The sequence below is a fragment of the Dipodomys spectabilis genome, unplaced genomic scaffold (assembly GCF_019054845.1).
Source record: "Dipodomys spectabilis isolate Male_0828 unplaced genomic scaffold, ASM1905484v1 ptg000761l, whole genome shotgun sequence".
Taxonomy (NCBI): domain Eukaryota; kingdom Metazoa; phylum Chordata; class Mammalia; order Rodentia; family Heteromyidae; genus Dipodomys; species Dipodomys spectabilis.
The window spans coordinates 132,450-157,294 of record NW_024871438.1 but is presented as its reverse complement, the minus strand read 5'-3'; the positions used below and the strand labels follow the sequence as shown (position 1 = coordinate 157,294).

The window sequence follows — 24,845 nt, the reverse complement described above, 5'->3', positions numbered from 1 at the left end:
AGGATGACAGGTGTATGCCACCAATGCCTGGCTCCCAAGGACTCTTGGAAAAATGAGGACATTCTCAAAAGTAATCACATCCATCCTTTTCTCTTTCCTGTCTTCCTTGGACTTGTCTTTTAAATCCTTTTTTTTTTAAAAAGATTCATTGAAGTATATATAATCCTCTGCTCCCTTCGAACGCTTATTCATGTGGCTGGCAAAGACACTGCTGGGTATTAATCGCTTGGGAGAACCACAGACAATTTAACCTGTCCAGACTTGTCTTCTCCGCCCAGCTAACTAAAACCAGTACCAAAGTCACCCTGACCTTCAGTTCAATTAAGAGAAAGTTCCTAAGCCACACACTCTGCAAGGATGAACAGCTTGAAATATTTCTGCATGCAGTGAGCCTGTGTTCCTAGCATTAGCTGGTGGCTTTTCCCCCCAGCTTAGGACAATGAACGGCTGCAGGGCGAGTATACTCATATACTAGTCATAGACAATGAGGGGTGGGGCCTCTGGTTGCTAAAGTTATTAGATAGGCCCTTTGGGCCGCTTGGGTGTGGGTTATTGGGAAATGTAAGCTTTCAAGGCAATAAGAAAAGATATTCAGAGTTTGAGTGCGGGCAGAGTTCACCTTGAACTCCTTGCTTTAAAAGAAAACTGGTACCAGGATACAAGGACACCTGTACCTCCATGTTCATCTGCTGCACTGTTCGTAATAGCCAAGACAGGGAAACAACCCAGATGCCCCACAAGTGATGAATGGCTCCAAACATTGTGGCACCTATATGCAATGGAATTTTACACAACCATTAGAAAGAATTAAATAATGGCATTCATAATGGATGGAACTAGACCAAGCCATGTTGAGTGAGGTAAGCCAAGAGCAGAGAGACAAATGGTTCATGGTCTCCCCTGATATGCAGATATTAAAATTAAACTGTGATGAGATATGACCAAAACAGGACTCAAGTTACCCATACACAGTGAGGCCAAAAGAAGATAGTCTCAGGAGAAAGGCACCATTTGCAATACCCAAGCACCCCTTCATTTGTAAATAAAATAACAGGCATACTGACAAGAATCCCAAAGATAAGGAAACAAAGGATCTCTTCTTCATTTGTCCAATGACTCTGCATTCTTCACCTCCTAGGTAGTGTGTACACGTGCACAGCACGTGCACGTACTGAGGGAAAGTGGGAGTAGGGCATAGAATCAGTAGAAAGTGGGTAAAAAAACACAGCAGAAGGTCCATCAGCTGCACTGGACACAGCCGAAAGTGAACTAAGCAACTCAAGGGCGGTGATGGGAAGGAGGGAATGAGAAATAAAAAGGAACAGCAGACACCAAGCCAAAGGAAAGAACTGTAGATCTCACCCGATTTGTAAGAAAAAAATAGTTTCTGAAAAGTCATAGAGTTCATGAGCAAGGTGGATTAAGATAATGATGACGATCACTGGGAAGATTAAAAAGGTGTTTGTGGCTTTAAAAAATAAATAAATATTAAAACAAAGGAAGCTGGTAATGGAGACATGCAGGTTCTGCTTCTTGGAAGAGAGGTTCAGGTGTGTGGTGTGGCTGTTTTTCCCCAAACGGGCTAGGCACCCAACAGCCCGGTGGAAGTCCAGGAATTTCTCAGCCTACGGCATCTACCATGTGTGGGATGTGCTGTGGACAGGAAGTTTTCTCGACTTATGTCTTGGTTTCTTTTTCTAAATGGGCGTGGCTACTGGGGCTTGAACTCAGGGCCTGGGCCCTGTCCCTGAATTTTCTCACTCAAGGCTATCAGAGCTCTAAATGCGTGAGCCACAGCTCTACTTCTGACTTTTGGGTGGTTCATTGGAGATCAGAGTCTCACAGATGTTCCTGCACAGGCTGGCTTCGAATCCCGATCCTCTGATCTCGGCCTCCTGAGGAGCTGGGATTACAGGCAGGAGCTACTACCATCGCCTGGCTTTGTTTTGACCTTCTTTTAATCTGTTTAAATTGAACTAATTAAGAATCAGGGGGCACCGTTGTGCATGGGCAGCCCTTGCTTTTGCCAAGAGCCTGACAGTTTCCTGGTGAGCATACCTGTACTTCACTGGAAGAATTCTCTTCTGCCAGTGGTGTTCCTGTCTCATTCCATGTGACTGCAGATCCCTTTGGACATCTAAAATGGAGTTGCTGAATTGTTGTCATGGTTACCATGGGATAGTTTCCAAAGACCAGGATGTTGGCAAGGGAGGGCAACCCTGGGCTGTGAGAAGGGCATGGATTTCTTAGGAAATGGAACTAAGAACATTGATCCTCCTTCTTTCTTCTTAGCTCCCGGTACCTAAGCAACAGCCTGACTGATAGATCAATCCTGTGAATCTCATGATCAATCCTGTCATTCAGTGATGGTTCTTCCAGCTCAATCCTGCAATGGATTTCACCCTGGAAGATCAGACTGATGGGAAGCATGGCTTCTGGCATGAGTCCTCCTTCTTCAAACCAAGGCAGGTGGCTGGACCCCTGCTTCTAGGCAAAAGAGACTTCTAAGTAGCTCTCTGCCCTTCCTATGTTAATAAGGAGTGAACATTTTTGCTGGGACACAGCCATCATTTGTATCTCAAACCTCGCAAAAGGGAGGAACAAATACTGTTCAGGTTCTTGTTTAACCTAGGAGGAAGGAAAGGGGTGCACAGATGCAGTGGAAGTACTGCTGGGATCCAAGCTCATGGCTGTTTGGTTCCCCCTCCTCCCCTTCCAGGCCATGGCTGTCATTTTAGTCACCAAGAGGAATTGGAAGCTTCCAGATCCTTATGCATCTACATATAACACCCATCCATTCCTTCATTAAACAGGACCCTGGGCCTTTTCTCCCCTGGGGATGAGAAGACAAATTACACACAGCCTTAAGAAGTCAACCCATAGACAGCCAGTATGAAGAAGGAGGAAGGGGAGGAAGCAGAAGCAGAAATAGAGAAGGAAGAAGTATCCATACAATATCAGAGCAAGGGCAAAGGCAAGTCAGCAAATCCTTCCAGAGGAAATCACACCTGCCAGAACCAGCTAAGTCCCAACGGATGTCCAGATGTGGAGAAAAGGCAACAGAGTAAGGTTCGATCAGTATGCCCAAGGATAGAGAACTGCAGACATAAGTAAGACTCAGGCTTATGACATCATGGAAGACAATACAGTCTTTTATTACGGGCACACATAGGTGAGCAATGATAGCTGTGTGGAGAATAGACACACTGAGCTCCAGAAGGTGGTCCATTGAAGGCAGGTTATAGAAATGTCATGGAAGTCATTTTCCTTTATAAGACTGTTTTAAAAACTCTCACTGCCTCCCCTCCCCTTTTCCCCCTCCCACGGTGTAGTTTTGTTATCATTATTGTGGCTCAGTTCAGACTTTTTTTCATCTTTCATTTCCTGAGGAAGGAAAACACTTATTCAATCACTGTGGAGCTTGCCAAGTGTACAACAGGGCTCTGGTGGGGGGGAGCGGGGAGAGGGTCCCAGGGGTGGGAATGTTGAAAGAAGAAAAGAGCCATGGAGATCTTCAACAAACAAATAGCTAATACGATGAAAGGGTCAGGTGTGACCTCCAAAAATAACAAAAGGAAGGCCAGCCAGGTGCTAGTTAGTGGCTCACGCCTGTCATCCTAGCTACTCAGGAAGCTGAGATCTGAGAACCACAATTTGAAGTCAGCCTGGGCAGAAAAGTCTGTGAGAACTTTATCTCCAATGAACCACTCAAAAGCTGGAAATAAGAATTTGTGACTCAAGTGGGTAGAGCACCAGCCTTGAGCAGAAAAAGGCTAAGGGACAGTACCTAGGCCCCGAGTTTGAGTTTAGTACAGCCATCCAAAAAAACAACAAAAAATAAAAAAGGCCAGATTTGAATCTTGAAACTACCTTAGGAAAAAGACTTTGTGTGCACGCCTGTCTTCAAGATTCACTGATATCTTTGCTCTTATAATGCTCACTTGCTGTTGAAGGAGTTCTAAGTCCAGCACGGATCTAGGAGACAGAGCCAGCACCACCATGTATTGTAAATGAAGAGTGAGATCTATGTAGGGCCATGTGCCCTTCTGGCCTTATCTTTTTTTTTTTTTTTTTTGGGGGGGGGGTCAGGCCTGAACTCAGGGCCTGGGCGCTGTCCCTCAGCTCTTCAGCTCAAGGCTAGTGCTCTACCACTTGAGCCACAGCGCCACTTCCAGCTTTCTGCTTACGTGGTGCTGAGGAATCGAACCCAGGGCCTCAGGCATGCAAGGCAAGCGCTCTACCACTGAGCCACCTTCCCAGCCCACCATGGTCCCTTCTAAGAGAACTGAGAGACGCCAGGTGTCAGTGGCTCACAATCTACTCAGGAGGCCCAGCTGGGAGGATCATGGAGGGCAAGGAAAGTCCAGGAGATTCTTCTCTCCCATGAACCACCCAAAAGGACCGAAGTGGAGTTGGCAGGGCGCTGCTGCCACAAAGCTCAGGGAGAGTACTCAGGAGCCTGAGTTCGAGCCCCAGGACCAGAGAGAGGAGCAGAGGGGAGGGAGGAGAGAGGGAGCTAGAGGGAGGAGATGGAAGGGGTGGGTTGGTGGCTTTGGGAGTGACTTCCCCAAGTCATGGTGTGTGTGTGTGTGTGTGTGTGTGAAAAGTTCACCGAGTCTGTTTGCAGGGAAGGTGAGTCGATTGCACACTGGACGCTGGGGTTGGGCGTTGATGCTGGAGGCGACGGGCAGCCATGGGAGGGCCAGAGGCCGCCCTGGGAAGACAGGATGGGTGGGCGGGTGGGGCAGGGTATGGGGGGGTGCGGGAAGGGACCCTCCCCTCCCCCCAAACGTCTACCTTCTGGGCACCGCACGGCTGCTGGGAAAAACCCTCCTCCCCTCCCAGATCCCTCCGGGGCGGAGTTCCAGCCAGAGCACGTGACGCCCGGGGCGCCATCTTTACTGAGGGCAACGCCCCGGTTTCCAGGCCCTCTCACGGCGGGCCCCCTCCACCCCCGAGACCTCGATTCCACGTCACGGCGTACGAAGAGCCCATTTCGTTCCACGCACCCGGTCTAGACGGGCTTCCCGCGAGGCCCAGTTGCGGGAGATGAACGGCGAGGGGGGGGTGGGGAAAGTCCTTTGCCCACACTCAAGATGGCGACGCGCGGCGCTCCCCCCCCCCCCCCGGCGGCCGGCGGCCCGCCTCACTGGGCGAGGCGCGGGCGGAAGGGGCGTCTCCGAAGGGCATTTCTTGAGACCTTCCTGGGCGGGACTATAAGCCTGGGTGGGAGGGGCGGAGGGTGGAGGTGGGTGGGGCCGAGGCCGGATTCTCCTCGCTGATTGGCGCAGCGGCAGGTGGGCGGGCTCACCGTGGCCGCCGGCCGCCCCGCCCTCTTGGAACCGGAAGTGCCTCTCGGTCTTTCCCAGCTGGTTGTCATTTCACTCGGCTCGGTCCGGAGGAGAAGGACTCAGCCGCGGCTGCGGGACCCGGGGGGGGAGGGAAGCGACACCGGGCGGCGGCGGCGGCGGCGGCGGCGGCGGCAGAGGGAGAAGAGGAGGAGGAAGAAGAAGGAACGGCAGCCCCGCGATCCACCAGGAGAAAAGGAGACGACGACGAGCCCGAAGACGGGAGAGTTCCGCCCATCACGACTGCGGGGACCGGGCGTGGGGGTCCGAGCGCCGGCGCCGGCCTAGAAACCGTGAGGAGAAACAAAAGCCCTGCTAAATTGCCGTTCCAAACGGTGATCCCAGGGGCGGGGGCGCGGAGCGAGCCCAGCCGGCGCGGCCGGGGCCCAGGCCTTGCTCTTTGAGGCTAACTACGGTAGTGGGCTTTCTCTCCCCCCCCCTCCTCCTTCGATCCCTCCCCTCCCCCTCCCTCCCTCCCCCCCCGCGGAGAATCGAACTGCGAGGACTGAACCAACCAACCCCCCCCCCCTCCCCACCCTGGGTCCCATGAGGGGAAAAAAACCCCGGAGCCGCCACGAGGGGAAGAGGTAGAAACCACAGGACCTTCCAGGTCACCCCCTCCGTCCTCCCCGCACCCCCAAGCTGCCAGCTCACCCTCCTCCCGTCCTGCTGATCGCGACACTCCACCTCCCTCCACCCCCCCCAGCGTCGTCGTCTCTGCTGCCACCACCACCCACCTAACCACCCCCTCCCTCACCCCATCCCCATCCTTTCCCCCCCCCCCCCACCCACCCACCCACCCACCCCCCTTTGATGGGGGAAGAGGAAGCCTGGGGGGACCCCAAGAATAGCAATCGCCGCAAGATCTGCACCCCGATCCTCAGGATTCACCCCAGAGGCCCACACTGCGCCCTTACAAAACTGCAGAAGCGGAGACCAGCCACAGCAGAGCAACCAACCCTGCCACCTTCCTGCTTCCAGTAGTCAATGCTGGTTTTTCTCTTCTGCAACTAGGACTTTTTCTCCCCGCCCGCCCGTCCCCCGCTTCCCTCCTCCCCCAGATAAACTAATATAATCTATCTATATAAATATATAATATAATATATAATGTTCTTAAATTATTCCTGATTTTTTTTTTTAAAAACCTGAGCTGCCAAGAAGAAGAAAAGCCTATTCTCCCCTTAGCCCTCTTCTAATTTTTATGTGAATCTAAACTGCTGTAGAAGGCCATATGCGATTGTTAAATTATATATAGAGAGAGAGAAAGAGAGAGAGATATATTTTTTACTCTGAACAATGCTTATTCTTCTACATCCATAGATGCTTGACAGGCTGTGGGTTTGGTGGTGTTTTTTCTTGGGTCATTCATGTACATTTTCCTTTGGAAAAAGAAAGCGCCTATTTTACTAACCAAAGACTTGATTTTTTTACTCTCTGCATTTTTATTCCCTCCTACAAAAAAAAAAAAAAAAGCCCAATTGGATTCATGTCAATGTTTTCAGAGCCCTTTTTTTAAATCGTATTATTTTTTTTTTTCTTTCAGAGAGCCCATTATTCCAAATCAGAGCTGCTTAAGGGGATAAACTCAGATCTTCTGAGTTAGCTCTAAAATAGACATTTCTCACAAAACAACTTCCATTGGGGCGTGGAGACATCAGGTTGGCTTGTTTTTTAACCTTTTTTTTTTTTTTTTCTTTTTTAAATTGTGGGATTCTGATCCTAAAAAGAAATAAATGGGGGATTACGGGTTCGGAGTGCTGGTACAGAGCAATACTGGGAACAAGCCTGCGTTTCCGGTTCGGTTCCATCCGCACCTGCAGCCTGCGCCGCATCACCAGGCCGCCGCCCCGGGCCCCGCCGCTTTCCTCGCCAGCAGCGCGGCGGGCGCGGGCGCGGGCGCGGGCGGCGCGGGCTCGGCCTGGCTCTTCCCGGCGCCCGCCGCGCACAACCTGCAGGATGAGCTCCTGGGGTCGGAGAAGGCCAAGGGCCCGGCCCCGGAGCCCGCGGAGCCGGGGCTGGAGAAGCAGCCGCTGTCGCCGGGCCCCGGCCCCGGCCCGGACGGCGCGGCCCTGCCGGACCCGGAGAAGGCCAAGGCGGACGACAGCCCCGGCGACGGCCCGTCGGACGGCGGCCCCGGCCAGGACAAGATCCGCCTGGAGTCGCCGGTGCTGACGGGGTTCGATTACCAGGAGGCGGCGGCGGCGGCGGGGCTGGGCGCCTCCCCGCAGCCCCTGGCCTCCAGCGCCGCCGCGTCGCTGCCGGGCTTCAGCAGCTGGTCAGCGGCCCTGGCGCCCTCCTCGTCCTCGTCGTCGTCGTCCTCCTCGTCGTCGTCCTCCTCGTCGTCCTCCGCCGCCGCCGCCGCCATCCTCGGCGAGGACGCCAGCTTCTTCCCCCCGGGCGCGGGCGTGCCGGCGGCGCCCTCGGCCAGCAGCGGCGCCCTGCTGTTCCAGAACTTCCCCCACCACGTGAGCCCGGGCTTCGGCGCCGGCTTCTCGCCGCAGCCGCTGGGGGCCCTGTCCCAGCCGCACGCGCACCACCCGCACTTCCCGCCGCACCACGGCCCGCACCCGCCGCCGCCGCCGCCGCGGCGCTCGCCGGCCAGCCCGCACCCGCCGCCGCCGCCGCCGCCGCCGCCGCCGCCCTTCGCGCACCGCCCCGCCGCCTTCGGCCAGCTGCCGCACCTGCCCGGCGGCCTCAGCAAGCCGCCCTCGCCCTGGAGCAGCTACCAGAGCCCCTCGCCCACCCCGGCCTCCTCCTGGAGCCCCGGCGGCGGCGGCGGCGGCGGCGGCGGCGGCTGGGGCGGCGCCCCCCCAGGCCGCGACCACCGGCGCGGCCTCAGCGGCGGCATCGCGCCGCTCACCTCCATCTCGCCCCTGAAGAAGAGCTTCGCCAGCAACCACCTGCCGCTCCAGAAGTACGCCCGCCCCAGCGCGGCCTTCGCCCCCAAGTCCTGGATGGACGACAGCCTGAACCGAGCCGACAACATCTTCCCCTTCCCGGTAAGATCGCGCCCCACGGACGGACGCGCCACGCACGGGAACGAGGCAAGAGCCCGGTGGCACATCGGGGGGGGGGGGTGGGGTGGGGTGGGGGGCATTGTGCACACACACACACACTCACACACACTCACACTCACACTCGCCAGACCTTCTAGGAGCCGACAAGAGTGTCATCTGGAAGGGGGAAAAAAAAACCCATTACCCAGCTGTTTCTTTCCAGCAGTGTTGTAATTGCAGCCTCCACCTTTTCCATGGGTCCATGATGAATAGCAGATCGTTTTCCCCACGTCCAGGGGATGAATGATCATCCCTTTCTCGCCCCCAAGACAGGGGGACAGTTTTCTCTCTTTTATTCAGGGGACCTATGGATCCAAGTAGATCTTTAGGTGTGGAAACGCAAGGTAATGTGTTCTTGCCCATGGGTCTGACTCAAAAGGAAAAGTTTTTATTTATTTAGTTATTATTTTTATTTTTGGTCCAGTCGTGGGGCCTGAACTCTGGGCCTGGGCGCTGTCCCTCAGCTCTTCAGCTCAAGGCTAGTGCTCTACCACTTGAGCCACAGCACCACTTCCAGCTTTTTCCATTTTGCTTATGTGGTGCTGAGGAATCAAACCCAGGGCCTCAGGCATGCAAGGCAAGCGCTCTACCACTGAGCCACCTCCCCAGCCCCTTTATTTATTTATTTTGGCACTGTCAAGCAGTGATCCATTGAGAACCAGCTACCTAATTCAAGTTTCTCCCCTGGTTATGTTTTCAACCTGCCACCTGGTATTCTAAACAGTCTGCACGGGTCATTTCCTCTTCGGCCTCTGGAACTTGTGGCCTGCCTGGTGTCAGGATGGACTCGCGGTGGGAGAAAAATGATTAAAATGTTTTGATCATCATCACCGTGGTTTAAAACTTAACTGTTATTTTGGCAGTGCTGGGGCAGTGGGAGCCAGGCCCTCCAACCCACTAAATAGTAGAGTGACTCTGTGTGTGTGTGTGTGTGTGTGTGTGTGTGTGTGTGTGTGTGTGTGTGTGTGTGTGTGTGTGTGTGTGTGTGGTGTGAGATGTCTTTCAGCCATTTGTTTCTTTTCCAGTGTTAACACTAGGGGTGTGGATAATTAAAGCACTCCTAAAAATAGATGCAGGCAAAGATCACCCGATCTTCCTGGCTACTGGTCTCTCCCTTTTCTGGCAAAGGTCAAATTCGTTGGTATTTTGGACCTAATGAGCAGCTAGTTTTGTTTAAGTAGAAACAAACTAAAGGGAATTTCTGCACTAGTTGAACAGTACTCGCCTCATTAAATATATATGCTTTGGGAGTTTACTCATGTGTATGTCTTTAAGAAAGTTTATAGGTAGCATGGACTCGGTCCTCTCAATGAACGCTTTAAGAGAAATCCTATCATTATTTTGCTTTTTTAGGTGAGGGAAATTATACAGAACCGGTAAGAGTAGGAATTCTAGGCTGGAAAACCAGGATTGAAAATATGTAGGGGGCTGAGGGTGTGTCTAAGAGGGAAAATTGTTCCCTAGGATGCACAAGGCCCTGAGTTTGTGTCAGGAACTCTCTCTCTCTCTCCCTCCCTCCCTCCCTCCCTCTCTCCTTCCCTCCCTCCCTATACCTTAAAAAAAGCACATTACTTTAGATTGTTTTCAAGATGCTTCTGTGACAGATAACAGAATATCCTAAATGTACTATTAGTGCAAACAGAATTATCTGCTTAAATTAGTCATTTGTGTAGGAGAGGGGAAATTTTGCTGAGAAAACCCTGTATCCTTTTAAGGATTTGAATGACTGGTGTGTCCCCTAAGGATCCAGAGGTAATGTGCCTTAGAATATGAGGTGAAGTTTAGTTTTAGATTTTTAAAAATGTGATTTTTTTTTTCTTATCACAAGCTGTTTATGTTTGCCTTTAGGACGCCTTTTCACAAATAAGAGCTATCATGATGTACTAATACAGATATTACTATGGTTATGACGTAGATAGTCATATGGCTACATATATATTATCTATCTATCTATCTATCTATCTATATCTATCTATCTAATCTATCTGTCAATTGTGGGGCTTGAACTCTGGGCCTGGGCCCTGTCCCTCAGCTCTCCAGCTCAAGGTGATCGCTCTACCCCTTGAGCCACATTGCCACTACCAGTTTTCTGAGTGGTTTATTGGAGTAAGAGTCTCCTGGACTTTCCTGCCTGGGTGGGCTTTGAACCACAGTCCTCAGATCTCAGCCTCCTGAGTAGCTAGGATAACAGGCGTGAGCCACCAGCACCAGGCTACTGCTATGACACATATTTTTTAAAAGTTTCTGTGGTAGTCCTTTGAATATAAATTTAAAAGAAATTGAATGCAATAACAACATTATTTATGTAATGCTAATTTAAAAATCCAAGATGATATTCTACACTTTTTTGTTTTTTTTTGGTGCCCGTCCTAGGGCTTGAACTCAGAACCTGGGCACTGTCCCTGAGCTTTTTTTGCTCAAAGCTAGCACTCTACCACTTGAGCCACGGTGCCACTTCTGGCTTTTGGGTGATTAATTACAGATAAGAGTCTCATGGAATTTCCTGCCAGGGGTTGGCTTGGAACCATGATCCTTGGATCTCAGCCGCCTGAGTAGCTAGGATTACAGGCATGAGTCACTAGCGCCTGGCCATTCTGCACATTTTAAGCAAGTTAAGTTTGGCTGAGAATTGACTGTACTTTTCTTATTTTGCTCCTATGCACTAACAAAATGAATTTATGTGACCTACTCACCTAATGCTCATTTCTAGCTTACTGACTGAATGATAAAGGTTCTGCTCACAGTACAGAAAATGAATAAAATGTGCATAGAGGCACATTCATTAAAAAAATTCCTTCTGGGGCTAATTGAATGTGTTTACTTTGTGAAATAGTTTTGATCAGATAATTTATTTGGAGATGATGCTGATTTATGAAATAATAGATCCAAATTGAAACTAATTTCCCCTTGTCTCTTATATTAAAGATGGATAAAGCATAATCAGTATGCTGATTCAGAATGTAAATTGTTGAATTCTCCTACCTGTTCCCACTATTTTTAGTGTGTGTGTGTGTGTGTGTGTGTGTGTGTGTGTGTGTGTGGCAGGCAAGAAAGAGATTAAATGGAGGTGATTTGAAAGTCATAAGAGAAATAAGTGATTGGACAAAATCTTTTTGACAAGTAACTTCTAGTTGGGATTTTAAAAAAATTGTAAGAAGTAAATAAACTGACCAGTGTGGTGCGTACTTAAATGAATACAGTTTTTATGTGTGTGTTTTGGAAAACAATGATGCTTTTGAATTCGTTTTTTTGGCAAAAACCAAAAATACCCTTTTGAGTTGTTAGGGATTACTTGGCTAAATTGGATATGGCAAAACTGTAAGGATTATTTATTTGAGATCCAGGAGAATTAGTGTGTGGACTTGGCTTTATGAGTATCAGCATTTGGGGACCTTAGTTCCTTCCTAAAGTGTGGGGGGCTGGCCCACGTGACTTCTGGAGTCCTTTATCATTTAAAGCAGCCCACTGGGAAATTTAAACTGCTCTGGCTACAACTCACCTTGCCTTCCAAATGCTGTAAATTTATAACCTAAGCACTATTAATTTTAGGAAAGAAAATGTATAGATGTTGCCAACTGCATTTCAATTGGCTATTTAAAAAGACCTCCTATGTGTTAATGGAAGGATTTTGAAATAGACTACAGAAATTACAGGATAGAATTAACCTGGCTGCATTATTACTTTAGTATTAATCAAAGGCTAACATGGTGTTGTTATATTAAAAGGAATGATTTCTCTGATTATAGTGCAATGATTATTTTAATTTGAAATGACCCAGAATGATTGTGTGTGTGTGTGTGTTTGTGTGTGTGTGTGTGTGTGTGTGTGTGCCTAGGTGCACCAGTCCTGGGGCTTGAACTCAGAACCTGGGCGCTGTCCCTGAGCTTCTTTTGCTCAAGGGCTAGCACTCTACCACTTGAGCCACAGCGCCACTTCAGGTTTTCTGGTGGTTCATTGGAGATAAGAGTCTCATGGACATTCCTGCCCAAGCTGGCTTTGAACCTTGATCCTCCGATCTCAGCCTCCTGACTAGCTAGGATTACAGGCGTGAGTCACCACCGCCTGGCCAGAATGATTTTTTTTTAAACACTTGTTTAGTGCAGATTTGGGTACAAATGAATAACTCCCCGCTCCCCACACACACCCCTAAAATCTCAACATTCCCTTTTATTTGTGTTTTTGAAGCATGAACCGCAATTCCAAATGTTTGAATATCCATCAGACAACTGTCATAGGAAGGCATTGTGATCTGTTTTTGAAGTAAAAATTATGTCTTAAGTTATTTTTGCATAGTCTCTAAGAATTCAGATGGCGTGCCTCAAATCCTATTTCCTGACATCTTAAATGAATGTGCGTTTCCTAAGACCTAACATGTCTCCCTCCTGTGTTCTACATGTTTTACATATATTTACTCATTGAATACATTCAGCAATCATGTGAGGCAGAAATTGTTATTATTATCCCAACACAAGAATAGACTCTTCACCTTTATTATCATATTCATAACCCTAATACAGGTGGGAGTGGAGAGGGCGGGGACAACTCCCTGAAGCAATGTCAGATGAAAGCAAAAATTCTTAGTGACACATAAATGCTGGAAAGCTGATGGTAAGCCAGGCATTGTGCAGGAGTCAAAGCCAGTCTGGGCAATACCATGAAGTTTTGTCTCAATAAATAAACAAGACAGCAGATATACAAGTAATCCCCCCCTCCACCCACATGCACAAAATATGATCATAGAGCTTGAAAGTGGAAAATAATGGACTATATTTGCTTGTCAACTTTAGATGTTAAACGTACACAGTAGTCAAGTCTGTGGTTTTGTTTGTGATTTTGAGTAGTTACTGTATAGCTGGCATTGGGCTAGACACTAGCCAATACATTATTGCATTTCCTCATTTTTAATGATTAGCGTTTACTTATTGTACAAAGGCACTTCACGGGACTATTTCCATCTATGTTTAGAATGTACTTTGATGAAATTCAGCTCCTTACTTTCTTCTCCCTCCCATTTAAAAAAAGTATTTTAGTAGGCTTCATTATTCTATTTTTTCATACATGCATATAAAATGCTTCAATATGAGATTTCTTAACCTTGTGACTTCTGTTTTATTGCCCTGATTTCAAAATGAAGGAATGAAGCCCATATTTGCCTGACTGCAAGCATGATTTGACCTTTCCATTAAAGAGAAAAAAAAAAAAATCCTACCTAAAATGCCAAGCACATCCTGGAACTCCAGTGGCCAAACCAAATAATATATAGGGACACCTGCTAATAATTACATTTGCTTCCTTTCTCCTCCTCCTCCCTCCCTCTCTCCTTCCCTCCCTCCCTCCCTCCCTCCCTTCCTTCCTTCCTTCCTTCCTTCCTTCCTTCCTTCCTTCGTTTTCTTTTTTAAGTAAAAAAAATCAAGACTCGAACTCAGTACCGGCTGCTTTTGCTCATTGGCTAGTGCTCTACCAACTGAGACATGTCTCCAACCCCTCAGCAATTATATTTGAATGTAGCACTTTGGAGGGGTGCTGAGCCCTTCCATTCTTACAGGGAAGGAGAGACTTGTCTGGTGTTTGGGCTCACCCTGTTACTAACAGCTCTATTATCTAATTGTCTCTTTTCCGTGAACCCGGAAGTAGGCAGAAAGATCTGTAGGTCACACACACATTCTCCTAAAACTTGATTGGCAGGACTTTTATTTATTTAAGAGTCCCAGATGCCCTTTCTTGAGACACAGCACACGGATTTGTCCAGTTGTCATAACCAGGCAAGTAATTCTTGTCGCTTTAATAACCCAGGGTTGTCAGTTTATGGATCGTTAAAATTAGACACTGCAGCTCATGTTTGGAAACAGCAAAGTTGTGCCACTACTTCCTGTTTGAAAATCATGAAGTTATTAAAATTCTCTTCATGTGTGTCCTCATTCCATTTTTTTTTTCCTTTTTCTTGACATGATCCCAAGGGAGATTTTGTTGTATAGGAAATATTTGGTTTGACTTAGAAAGGGAGACACTAATTTTTAAACGATAAAACAGCGGATTGAATCAATCTAACAAAATGGAGATATTGAAAAACAAACAAACCCGGGCACCAGTGGCTCACGCCTGTAATCCTAGCTACTCAGGAGGCTGAGTTCAGAAGATCGTGGTTTGAATAATAATAATTTGTGAGACTCTTGTTTCCAACTAAACATCAAGAAGCCCTTAGTGGAGCTGTGGCTCAAGTGGTAGAGCATTAGCCTTGAGCAAAAAGAGTTTCAGGGACAGCCTCTAGGCCCTGAGTTCAAGCCCCAGGACCAGCACACACAACACCCCCCACATCCAAAACAAAAAAATCCTGAGGAAAAGCCTCTGAGATACAGTTCCTTTCTCTTTGTCTAAAGGCTTCTAACTAAATTGAATTACTTTTCTGGTGGAGCTGAAACTACAGGATTATTTTTTTTTAAAATTATGATTATATTTTGTTGTCTAGTGAGGTCAACACCTTTACCCTGACATTTAGCAGGAAAAACCTGTTTATTGCAAGCCTAGCAAGTATATCTTCGCTGCTTGCAATTAGAAAGATGCCACTTAGTTCTTCATTTAAGCGGGTAATCCTTGGTGCTCATAAGAAAGAAATGGGCAGTGTCTTAAAACTAACATATGCTTAGTTTGAATTTTACAGCCTACATTTATTTTTCCTTATGAGTTTTCTGTGTCTTGCTAGAAGGAAAATCATCTTTAAGAGCTCCACTGTCACATTTTCTCAGCAATGTATTATGCCTGGGGTTTGGGGTTTTTCATAGACCAGAAAATGTGAATAATGCATGCTTCAACATGAACATTCATTTTAATTTTGGGGGTATGTGAAAAATAATTGTTCAAGATCCCTTGCAGAATTTGAAAGTATGTATTCGGCCTAATAACAAATGTAGGCCAAATATTAGTAAGATTCCAATTTAGTGTGGCTTCACATCTAACTTTTTTTTTTTTTAAAGTCATATATTATTGAGACTTGAGTGACAGTTTCCAGCTTTTGGAAAAGGCAATGCACGGAGAGAGAAAGTTCTAGTTCTTATTTCCTTAAACCAGTTTCTCCAGGTGAGACTTAAATAATTACTGAGAAAGGCTGTGTTTTCTGAGGCCAAAAATGTCACAGAGAAAATCATTTAAATTTGGGAAGACAGTACCTCATCCATAATAGTATCTGATAGTAGAGGGTGGTTGTGAGGCTTCTTAAATAATGTGCCTATACTAATACCTTTTTTGTTGTTGTTGTTTTGGTCAGGGGATGCCTGCAGTGGTTCTTGAGCTTGGGTCCTTACATTCTTAGTTGGCTTTTTGTCCACAGCTAGTACTCTTGCACAAATAGCACAGACACATGCAATTAAATATATTGTCAAATCATTTTTTTTATAGACTCATGCCAGCTTTTTGCCGGCTGATTGCAAGATCAGAGTCTCATGGACTTTTATGGAACCTCGATCCTCAGATCTCTGCTGCATGAGTAGCTAGAATTACAGGTGTGAGCCACCTGTAATTGTGTTCCCGGCCCACTTAACATTTTAAAATTTGAAATGTGGCCTTTAAATGCTGACTAAAGCTAGGTACTGGTGGCTCACACCTGTAATACTAGCTATCCAGGAAGCTGAGCTGTGAGGATTGGTGTTCATAGTCAACCTGGGCAGCAAAGTCTTATGAGACTCTAATCTCCAATGAACCACCAAAAAGCCAGAAATGGAGCTATGGCTCATATGGCTCATGTGGTGGAGTGCTAACCTTGAGAATAAAAGCTCAGTGACAGTACGCAGGCCCTGACTTTAAGACATACGTACACACACACACACACACACACACACACACACACACACTCCAAAAACAACAAACCAACAAGCAAGACCCAACCCAAAAACAACAATGAAAAATAACCATAGCTGAGTGAGTAATACGAAATTAAAGTAATTACAAATACAGCTTGGGGTTTCTGTGAAAAATATTGAATAGTTATTAGTATTACTTATTGCATATGCTTTATTTCCTAGAGTACTTCTTTTGAATCAGCTATTGATAAAACCCAGGACAGATAAAACAGTGAGCAGAATTATCAGTTTTCTTGAAGGGAATTTTTTTCTTTTTTCTTTTTTTGTCATGGAGCATGAACTCTAGGCCTGGGCACTGTCCCTGAGCATTTTTGCTCAAGGCTAGCCCTCTGTCATTTGAGCCATAGCTCTTCTTCCAGCTTTTTGGTGGTTCCTTGGAGATAGGAATCTCACAGACTTTCCTGCCCAAGCTGGCTTTGAACCACGATCCTCAGATCTCAGCCTCCTGAGTAGCTAGGATGACAGGCGTGAGCCACTGGCTCCTGGGTATGTCATTTTAATCCGTGGGCATTGCTTTTCAAGATCATTTTCAAGGCCCACAGAAAGGAGAGATGTCCAGGGTTACAGGACCTAAGGCTCAGTTTAGACATAAATATTGTGTGTTGGGGTGGAGCCTTCCTCCTCTAGACTCGTGACCAGGTCCAGCCTGGCAGACGTGCGAAAGAGCACCCCTGCCTGCCATTCATGGGTCTTTGTGATGTCATCTCTCAGCGCCTGGCTACAGTACTGTTTAAGTTTCTGAAACCAGTAGCCTCTTGAGCCGAATAACTCAGTCAGAACCAGCGATGGTATATTTAGGTTCAGCAAGTTGAGCTTATTATCATTATCTATCTGAAACATGTTAGAACACACAGAATAGTTGAATGATTATTTTAAATTATCCCTAGCTTAAAATGTAAGATTCAGTTTCTTTTCTTTCTTTTTCTTTCTTCTTTTTTTTTTTGACTGTGTCTTATCACTGCCAGGCCTGTCAGATAACTGATCTCATTTAACCCCCACCAAAGTTTTGTAAGGGAGGCGTTAGCGCTTCATTCTGGAGGTGAACTCAAGCAAAGTTCAATGATGTTGCAGTGTGGAGATTACTTTCCAAGTAAGTGGTGATTTGAACTCAGATCTGATTGTCTTATGAGTTTCATTATTTCTTTCTACCAGGCAAGGTTAGAATGAGTAACCAAGAGGAATTCTACTGATCCAGAAACTAATTGCGTCTAGATTGCCAGTTAGCGTTTTAAATCTAAGTAAGTGGTAACCAGAAGTATTTATTACTTCAAGTATGTGTGTGTGTGTGTGAGAGACAGAGTGTGTGAGTATGTGTGTACTGGGGCTTGAACTCACAGCTGGGTGCTTTCCCTTAGCTTTTTCACTCAAGGCTGGCACTCTACTATTTGATCCACAGCCGCACTTCTGGCTTTTTGCTGGTTAATTGAAGATAAGTGTCTCGTGGACTTTCCTTCTCTCTGGCTGACTGTGAACCATGATCCTCAGATCTCAGCCTCCTGAGTAGCTAGGATGACAGGTGTGAGCCCCTGAGGCACTTGACTCTGACATTTGTTACCTCTATTAGGCTACAAGTGTACAATCAAAGACCCCTTTCAGGTATCAATAGTGAAAATTCTCAATCATGATAGGACTCACTTAAATGGACTCTTCTGAGCTTTTCTTCTTACACTTGTGTGGCTTTGAGGAAGGGCGATTAGCTAACTTCTCTCTTGGCTTCATTGAGTTCTGATAATAATTTATACAAGATGCACTGAGCAGAGCTCAGAGGATCTTGGTAGCCATTTTCTGGTAGTTTGGTCTGACCGATTGGTGGCATGCTATACGCATGCTCCAGTCTGGATGTGAAGATCAGGGAACTTCACGGTCAAGTGCGGAAGTACCTCACTCAGCTTGTCCATATCTTGTGCCAAGCCAGAATGCTAACAGGTTGCAGGGGGGAAAGGGGCGTGGGTGGCCTGTGCAAGCATGCGGGCAGTGATCTGTGGGCCTACATGTTATTTAATCCAAGAAGAATATTTACCTTTTGAAAGATCTGGGGTGAAAATTCCCATCGCCACCTCCGATCAACTATGAACTCCACTGGCATTTCAAAGTTCGTATTTATTTTGGCAGCAGATACACGGGCGTAGACTTTCCTTTTGAACCAAAATATTTTCCTTTCCCTTCTTCATCAGAGAAAGAGAAACTTCCATTGCCCGATGCAAATGCATAGCAGGTTGGAGAAATTACCAGAGCAATGTAGGTTTTTCCAAGGAGAGAATGAGTGCAGAGTCTAGCTGAATTTTTGGCTATCGTTGTTTTTTGTAAAATTTGTTATTTATTTTGTTATTTATTATATTGTTATTGTTATTTTTTATTTGTTACCTTTAAGTGTCTTTTGTGTTCTAGATCCCAGTCTAGTAATTCCAAAGTACAATGGACTCAAGTTTATAAAAAGACCCACTAGTAGCGCAATGGTAGGTGTGGTGGGGTATGTTTAGATGATAAAATTGAGGCCAAGCAGTTACTGGCTCTGAGCATGAAGCCTAGCTATCAGCACCCCATATTCAGCACAAAAAATGGAACTCAATGAGTGGGTTTCATAGCTCTCATTTTCTAACATACATTCTTTTCAATAATAGTAGCCTTTTTGAGAGGCATTTGCCTGTGGGTCTCTAGTCGATAGGATATTAGCAGATATAATGAATTTTCCCCTTGATACAGAAAACCCTTAGATGTTTAACAAATGGTAGGTACTGGTATTTGCTACTTCTTAAAATCAGAGAGAATATTGTCCTAATTCTATGAAAGCAAGTTACTATGTAGATTTTTCCCCCCCTTGTTCTGGGGCTTGATCTCAGGATCTGTGCTCTTCCTTGTTTGTTTGTTTGTTTGTTTGTTTTCCACTCAAGACTGTCAGCTCCACTTCTACCTTTTTGGTGGTTTACTAGGGATAAGAATTTCGTGGACTTTTCTGTCCAGTCTGGCTTTGAACCAGGATTCTTAGATCTCAGCCTCTTGAGTTGCTCGGATTACAGACGAGCCACCAGCACCCAACGAGTATGTAGTTTTCTAATAATATGACTTGATGAATGGGAGTAATATTAACTACTGATTAGTTAATCTGTTTTATAGATTGTTTTCTGAATAGTGATGGCTTGCTCATAGGGTGTTAGATTGAGTTGAGAGAGAGAAGAGGGAGAGAGAGAGGATGCATCATTAGTAATTGTCTGAAGGCAGATAGTCTATATTGTTGAATGAAAACAAGAAGCCAAAGCTACCAGGTAGATGGATACCAAACGCGCTCTCTCTCTCTCTCTCTCTCTCCATATATACATATGCATACACACATAATATACATACACATACATATACATATATACATATGCATACATACACATACATATACATATATGTATATATATTTTGTTGTTGTTGTTGTGGGGCTTGAACCCAGGGCCCGAGCGCTGTCCCTGAGCTCTTCTGCTCAAGGCTAGCCTCTACCACTTTCAGCCACACTACTACTTCCTGTTTTTGGGTGGTTGATTGAAGATAAGAGTTTCAGAAACTTTCCTGTCAGGGCTGGCTTTGACTTGTGATCCTTAGATCTCAGCCTCCTAAGTAGCTAGGATTACAAGCGTGAGCCACTGGCACCTGGCTAAAGACAATATTTTATAGTGAAAATCTTAAGTGCCATCTTTGTAATTTGTTCTTAATAGTGAGCCACTTTGTTTTCTAAAAAGTAACTTCCTATTTGTAGAAATTGCCCTCCGTTGTAATCTTTTCCCTAGTGTATGTGCTTTACATCTTGGATTAAAAGCTATTTTAGGTTTTTGTGAGCAAAGTCATTCTCTTCATAAGCTCACATTAAAAAGGTTCTTTACCTTGTTTGAAATGGATTGTACATAGCTTTTCCATCAGGATATAAAGTACAAACCATACATACTCCCAAGTGTCTAGGAAGTTAATCTGGTGTGTGCGTGCGTGCGTGCGTGCGTGCGTGCGTGCGTGCGTGCGTGCGTGTGTGTGTGTGTGCGTGCATGCGTGCCAGTCCTGGGACTTGAACTCAGGGCCTGAGCTCAGTCTCTGAACTTTTTCACTCAAAGCTTAGCACCCTACCACTGAGCCACAGCTCCACTTCCGACTTTCCAGTGATTAATTGGGGATAAGAGTTTCATGGACTTTCCTGCCCAGGCTGGCTTTGAACTATGATCCTCAGATCTCAGCCTCCTGAGTAGCTAGGATGACAGGCGTAAGCTACTTGCACTCCACTGGAAATTAACATGTTGAATGGAATTGTTTATCTCAGTGGTTTTCAGAGTGTAGTTGCTGGCATTATTTAGTCTGAATTTTGGGGCTCTTCCTAGACCAGATGAATGAAAAAAAGATCTCTGTAGGGACTGCCTGAGGAATTTAGTGGCTGGGAATGTGGCTCAGTGGTAGAGTGCTTGCATTGAGCAAAAGAAACTCAGGGACCAGTGCCCAGGCCCTGATTTCAAGCCCCAGACCTGGCAACTCAGGGGTGGGTGCTAGTGACTCACACCTGTAATCCTGAGTTCAGGCTGCAAGAATGGCACACACACACACACACACACACACACACACACACACACAGGCACACAGAGGCACACACAGGGAACACACTTGTTATTTTACATTATATATAGCATAATGAAAATCCATTATTAAAAGGAAGAAGGCCCCGCCCTTGGAAATATTTTGATTTGTCAGAAGGCTATTTTTAACCACCTGTGAGTTTTTCTTAGTGGGGTTATATAATTTTTCCTTTAGAAAAACTGTCCTGTTTACTTAGAGATGGCAGAGAGTGAAACTAGCCAGCAGTCGACACATGACTGGGTATATGAAATCCAGCAATCAGATTGCAAAATAGCAGGTCTCTGCCTTGCCCGGGCTTGGGTGTCGTCCACCCATGCATCGATTGATTATTCAGGCCTTGTGTTCTAGAGTGGAAAGGCCCAAGTTCGAATTCGGCTGTGAAAGGAAATGGTCATCGAGCATCCTTAATTACACAGGAGTTTGGGGAGGAATACACGAAGCTGTGTCTGAGGGGCTTAGCACTAGCTGTTGGAACTATTTTTACTTCAGACCTCTGTTATCAACCTCTGTCACCTTGCTTTTGTTCCCCCCCCCCACCCCTTTACTAAGTAATAGCTGAGTGCCTAGTTTATTTTATTTTTGTTTCAGTCCTGGGGCTTGAACTCAGGGTCTGGGGACTATCCCTTGGCCTTTTCGCTCCTGGCTGACACTCTACACTTGAGCTACTACAGCTTTCTGGCTTTTTGGTGGTTAATTGCAGCTAAGAGTCTCGCAGAATTGCCTGCTGGGCTGGCTTTGAACACGTGACCCTCAGCTTCCACCCTTCCGAAGAGTTAGGACTACAGCTGAGTTTCTAGCTTCCTCCTCCCCCTCCCTTTTCCTCTTTCTTTTCTGTTTTTTTCCCCCTTCCTTTTAAAGGCAAACAGAGCAAGTTTATTTGTAAGGCAAAGAACAGCCGAGGAAGGAAAGTAGGGAGACTATCCATCTAGACCGGGGCCTCCAAAGAGGAAGTCCAATGGAAACTTGGAGGGTGCATTTTTTTTTCTTTCGGTAGTATGGGCCTCTCCCATATCTATTCCCCTGGGCTTTTCGCTAATTACTTGATGGCTTAGCTTTTTTTTTTTTTTCATTAGATAGCTACTGTTTACTTGTCCAGCAAGTTCATGCATTCAGGAGCCCTTAAAACAGAGGATCTTCTTTTCAAATGTGTGTCTTTTTTGGGGGGGTTGGGGAAGGTTGGTAGTGGGATTTGAACTCAGGGCCTGGTCACTGTCCCTGAGCTTTTTCTGCAGCTCAAGGCTAGCACACTAGCACTTTGAGCCACAGCGCCACTTACAGTTTTCTGGTGATTCATTGGAGACGAAAGCCTTTCCTACCCAGGCCGGCTTTGAACTGCGATCCTCAGATCTCAGCCTCCTGAGTAGCTAGGATGACAGAGCCAGAGGCATCTGGCTTTAATGATTTTTGGACCGCCATGATTGTTAGCCTACTATGGCAGCTTGAATCCTAGTTGCACTCTGAACTTGACAGGAACCTGTCCATCCAGTAAACTATGTAAGTTTCTTTCCTCTTAGCCTTTATCATGAACATGGAAATAACACAGTCTAACTTGAGGAGATTTGATGATTAATCAAGACAGTATTACAAAGTACCTGGACTATTGCAGGTTTTATTCAGTGCCTAATAGAGAGAAAGTCTGCCTTTTTACCTTTTCTCCCCCTAAGGCTGCTAAAAGAAATGAGCAAAGGTAGGGCTGAAACTAAAAACAGATTGTTGATGCTTCTTGTTTTGTACGAGATAGTGTTTTATTGAAATCAAGACACTTTGCTCCCAACACGATGCTTAAAATTCCCTCAGCCCCATCTTGTTATTTTGTTTTGTGTATGGCTTAATGCAAATGTGTGGTGTTCTGTTCAGCTTCAAAAATGGCTGGGGATGATGAGTAAGTACTTACTTATGTGGAGGTGGGCGATGTTCAGAGATTACTGACTCTAGGGGTTCACTGCTCCCCTGTTACTTTATGGACAAAAAGCACTGAACTGGGCCGGGTGCAGTGATACACGCCTGTCATCCTAGCTGTTCAAGAGGCTGAGATCTGAGAATCATAGTTCAAAACCAGCCTAGACAGGAAAGCCCTTGAGACTCTTATTTCCAGTTAAACACGCGCACACACACACACACACACACGTGCACGTGCACACGTGCGCGTGCACACACACACACACACACAGAAAGCAGATCAGAAGCTGTGGTTCTAGTGGTATAGTGCTAACCTTAAGCAGAAATGCTTAGGGGCAGTGCCAAGGCCCCGAGTCTCCACCCCAGGACCAGAAACTCCCCCGCCCCCCCCTAAAAAATAAGTCAGTTACCCTTCTCATGCACGTTGTTTTGGTTTCCTCCCTAATTGGCATAATTAATTTAGAATTACATCTTGGAAAAGCACAGACATCTCAGGATACTGGAAAGCCAAAATGGAAAAAATGGACTTGAAGCTATGGGAATACGTGGGGAGAGTCAGTACAGATCCAATGAAGCACCTCTTCCCCCTCCTTTTTCTTTTTTGTAATGCTTTTATAAAGATCAGGAAGAGTTGTGCAGGCTACTAGTACCCCAGCACACTGAGGGCATAGCACACTCCCTTTAATACTCCGTTCTCATTTATGCCGATGTTCATATTGTGACTGCTGGCTTCAAACTCCATCAAGAAGAGCTGGCACTTAGCAAATTTCCTTCCTTCCTTCCTTCCTTCCTTCCTTCCTTCCTTCCTCCCTTCATCCCTCCCTCCCTCCCTTCATCCCTCCCTCCCTCCTTCCTTCCTTCCTTCCTTCCTTCTTTCCTTCCTTCCTTCCTTCCTTCCTTCCTTCCTTTCTTCCTTTCTTCCTTTCTGGTATTGTCTGCTGTGTCCTTATACATTGAGTTTATTTACTTGTGTTTCAATCTATATCCTACTGACACAGGCACATTTTTAGGCTTCTTTTTGCCGCTGTTGTTGGGCCTGTGGCTTGAACCCAGGGCCTGGGCACTGTCCCTAAGCTCTTTTGTTCAAGGCTGGCACTCTACCACTTGAGCCACAGCTCTACTTCTAGCTTTTTTTTTTTTTTTTTTTTTGGCCCAGTCGTGGGGCCCGAACTCTGGGCCTGGGCGCTGTCCCTCAGCTCTTCAGCTCAAGGCTAGCGCTCTACCACTTGAGCCACAGCGCCACTTCTGGCTTTTTTCTTTTTGCTTATGTGGTTCTGAGGAATCGAACCCAGGGTCTCATGCATGCAAGGCAAGCGCTCTACCACTGAGCCACCTTCCCAGCCCCGCTAGCTTTTTTTTTTTTTAAAATTTTTATTTTATGCCTATTTGGAAATAAGAGTCTCATGGACTTTTCTACCTGGGCTGGCTTTGAACTTTGATTCTCAGATCTCAGCCTTCTGGAGTAGCTAGGATGACATATCGGTGCCTGGATTGAACTTTTTTCTTTTTAAATTAGGTGTTAAAAATAGGATAGATAAGAGAAGGAGTAAAGAATTATAAACTTTGGACCTTCTCGGAGATCATAATGTTTATTTGACAAAATGTGTGGCTTTTGAACTCTGAATTAGCAGAACATCATAAGAGATAAAATGTCATATGAGCTAGACGTCATTGGCTCACACCAATATAATCCTAGCTACTCAGGAAGGTGAGATCTGAGGATCAAAGTTCAAAGCCAGCCTAGGTAGAAACGTCCATGAGACTCTTATCTCCAAGTAACCAACTAAAGCTGGAAGTGGAGGTGTAGCTCAAATGGTAGAACATCCATCCTTCAGTGAAAAAGCTAAGGGAGAGTACAAGATCCTCAGTTCAATCCCAGTACTAGTACACACACACACACACACACACACACACACACACACACACACACACACACACTATCTCTCTATCTCACATGAACATCATAAGAAAATATTATACAAATGTACTTTATGCTAAGTGTATACAAATACAGTTAATAGTAAGTCTAACCCTGCATTTAATATTATCACCAGCAATCTGTTGAGGCTCTGATTCTTTCTTATTTTTGCCAG

The 24,845-nt window shown here is 46.1% G+C and overlaps 1 protein-coding gene across 4 annotated transcripts in view; it reads left to right on the top strand.

The window, feature by feature from the left end:
- The first annotated feature begins 6,440 nt into the window (after positions 1-6,440).
- Cpeb4 (cytoplasmic polyadenylation element binding protein 4) overlaps positions 6,441-24,845 on the top strand; it is a 76,558-nt gene continuing 58,153 nt past the window's right edge. For all 4 annotated transcript variants that reach the window (XM_042672707.1, XM_042672708.1, XM_042672706.1 and 1 more), the window contains exon 1: positions 6,441-8,347. In XM_042672707.1, coding sequence (XP_042528641.1) covers positions 7,082-8,347 — 1,266 coding nt within the window. In that variant the 5' untranslated portion in view covers positions 6,441-7,081. The remainder of the gene's footprint in view (positions 8,348-24,845) is intronic.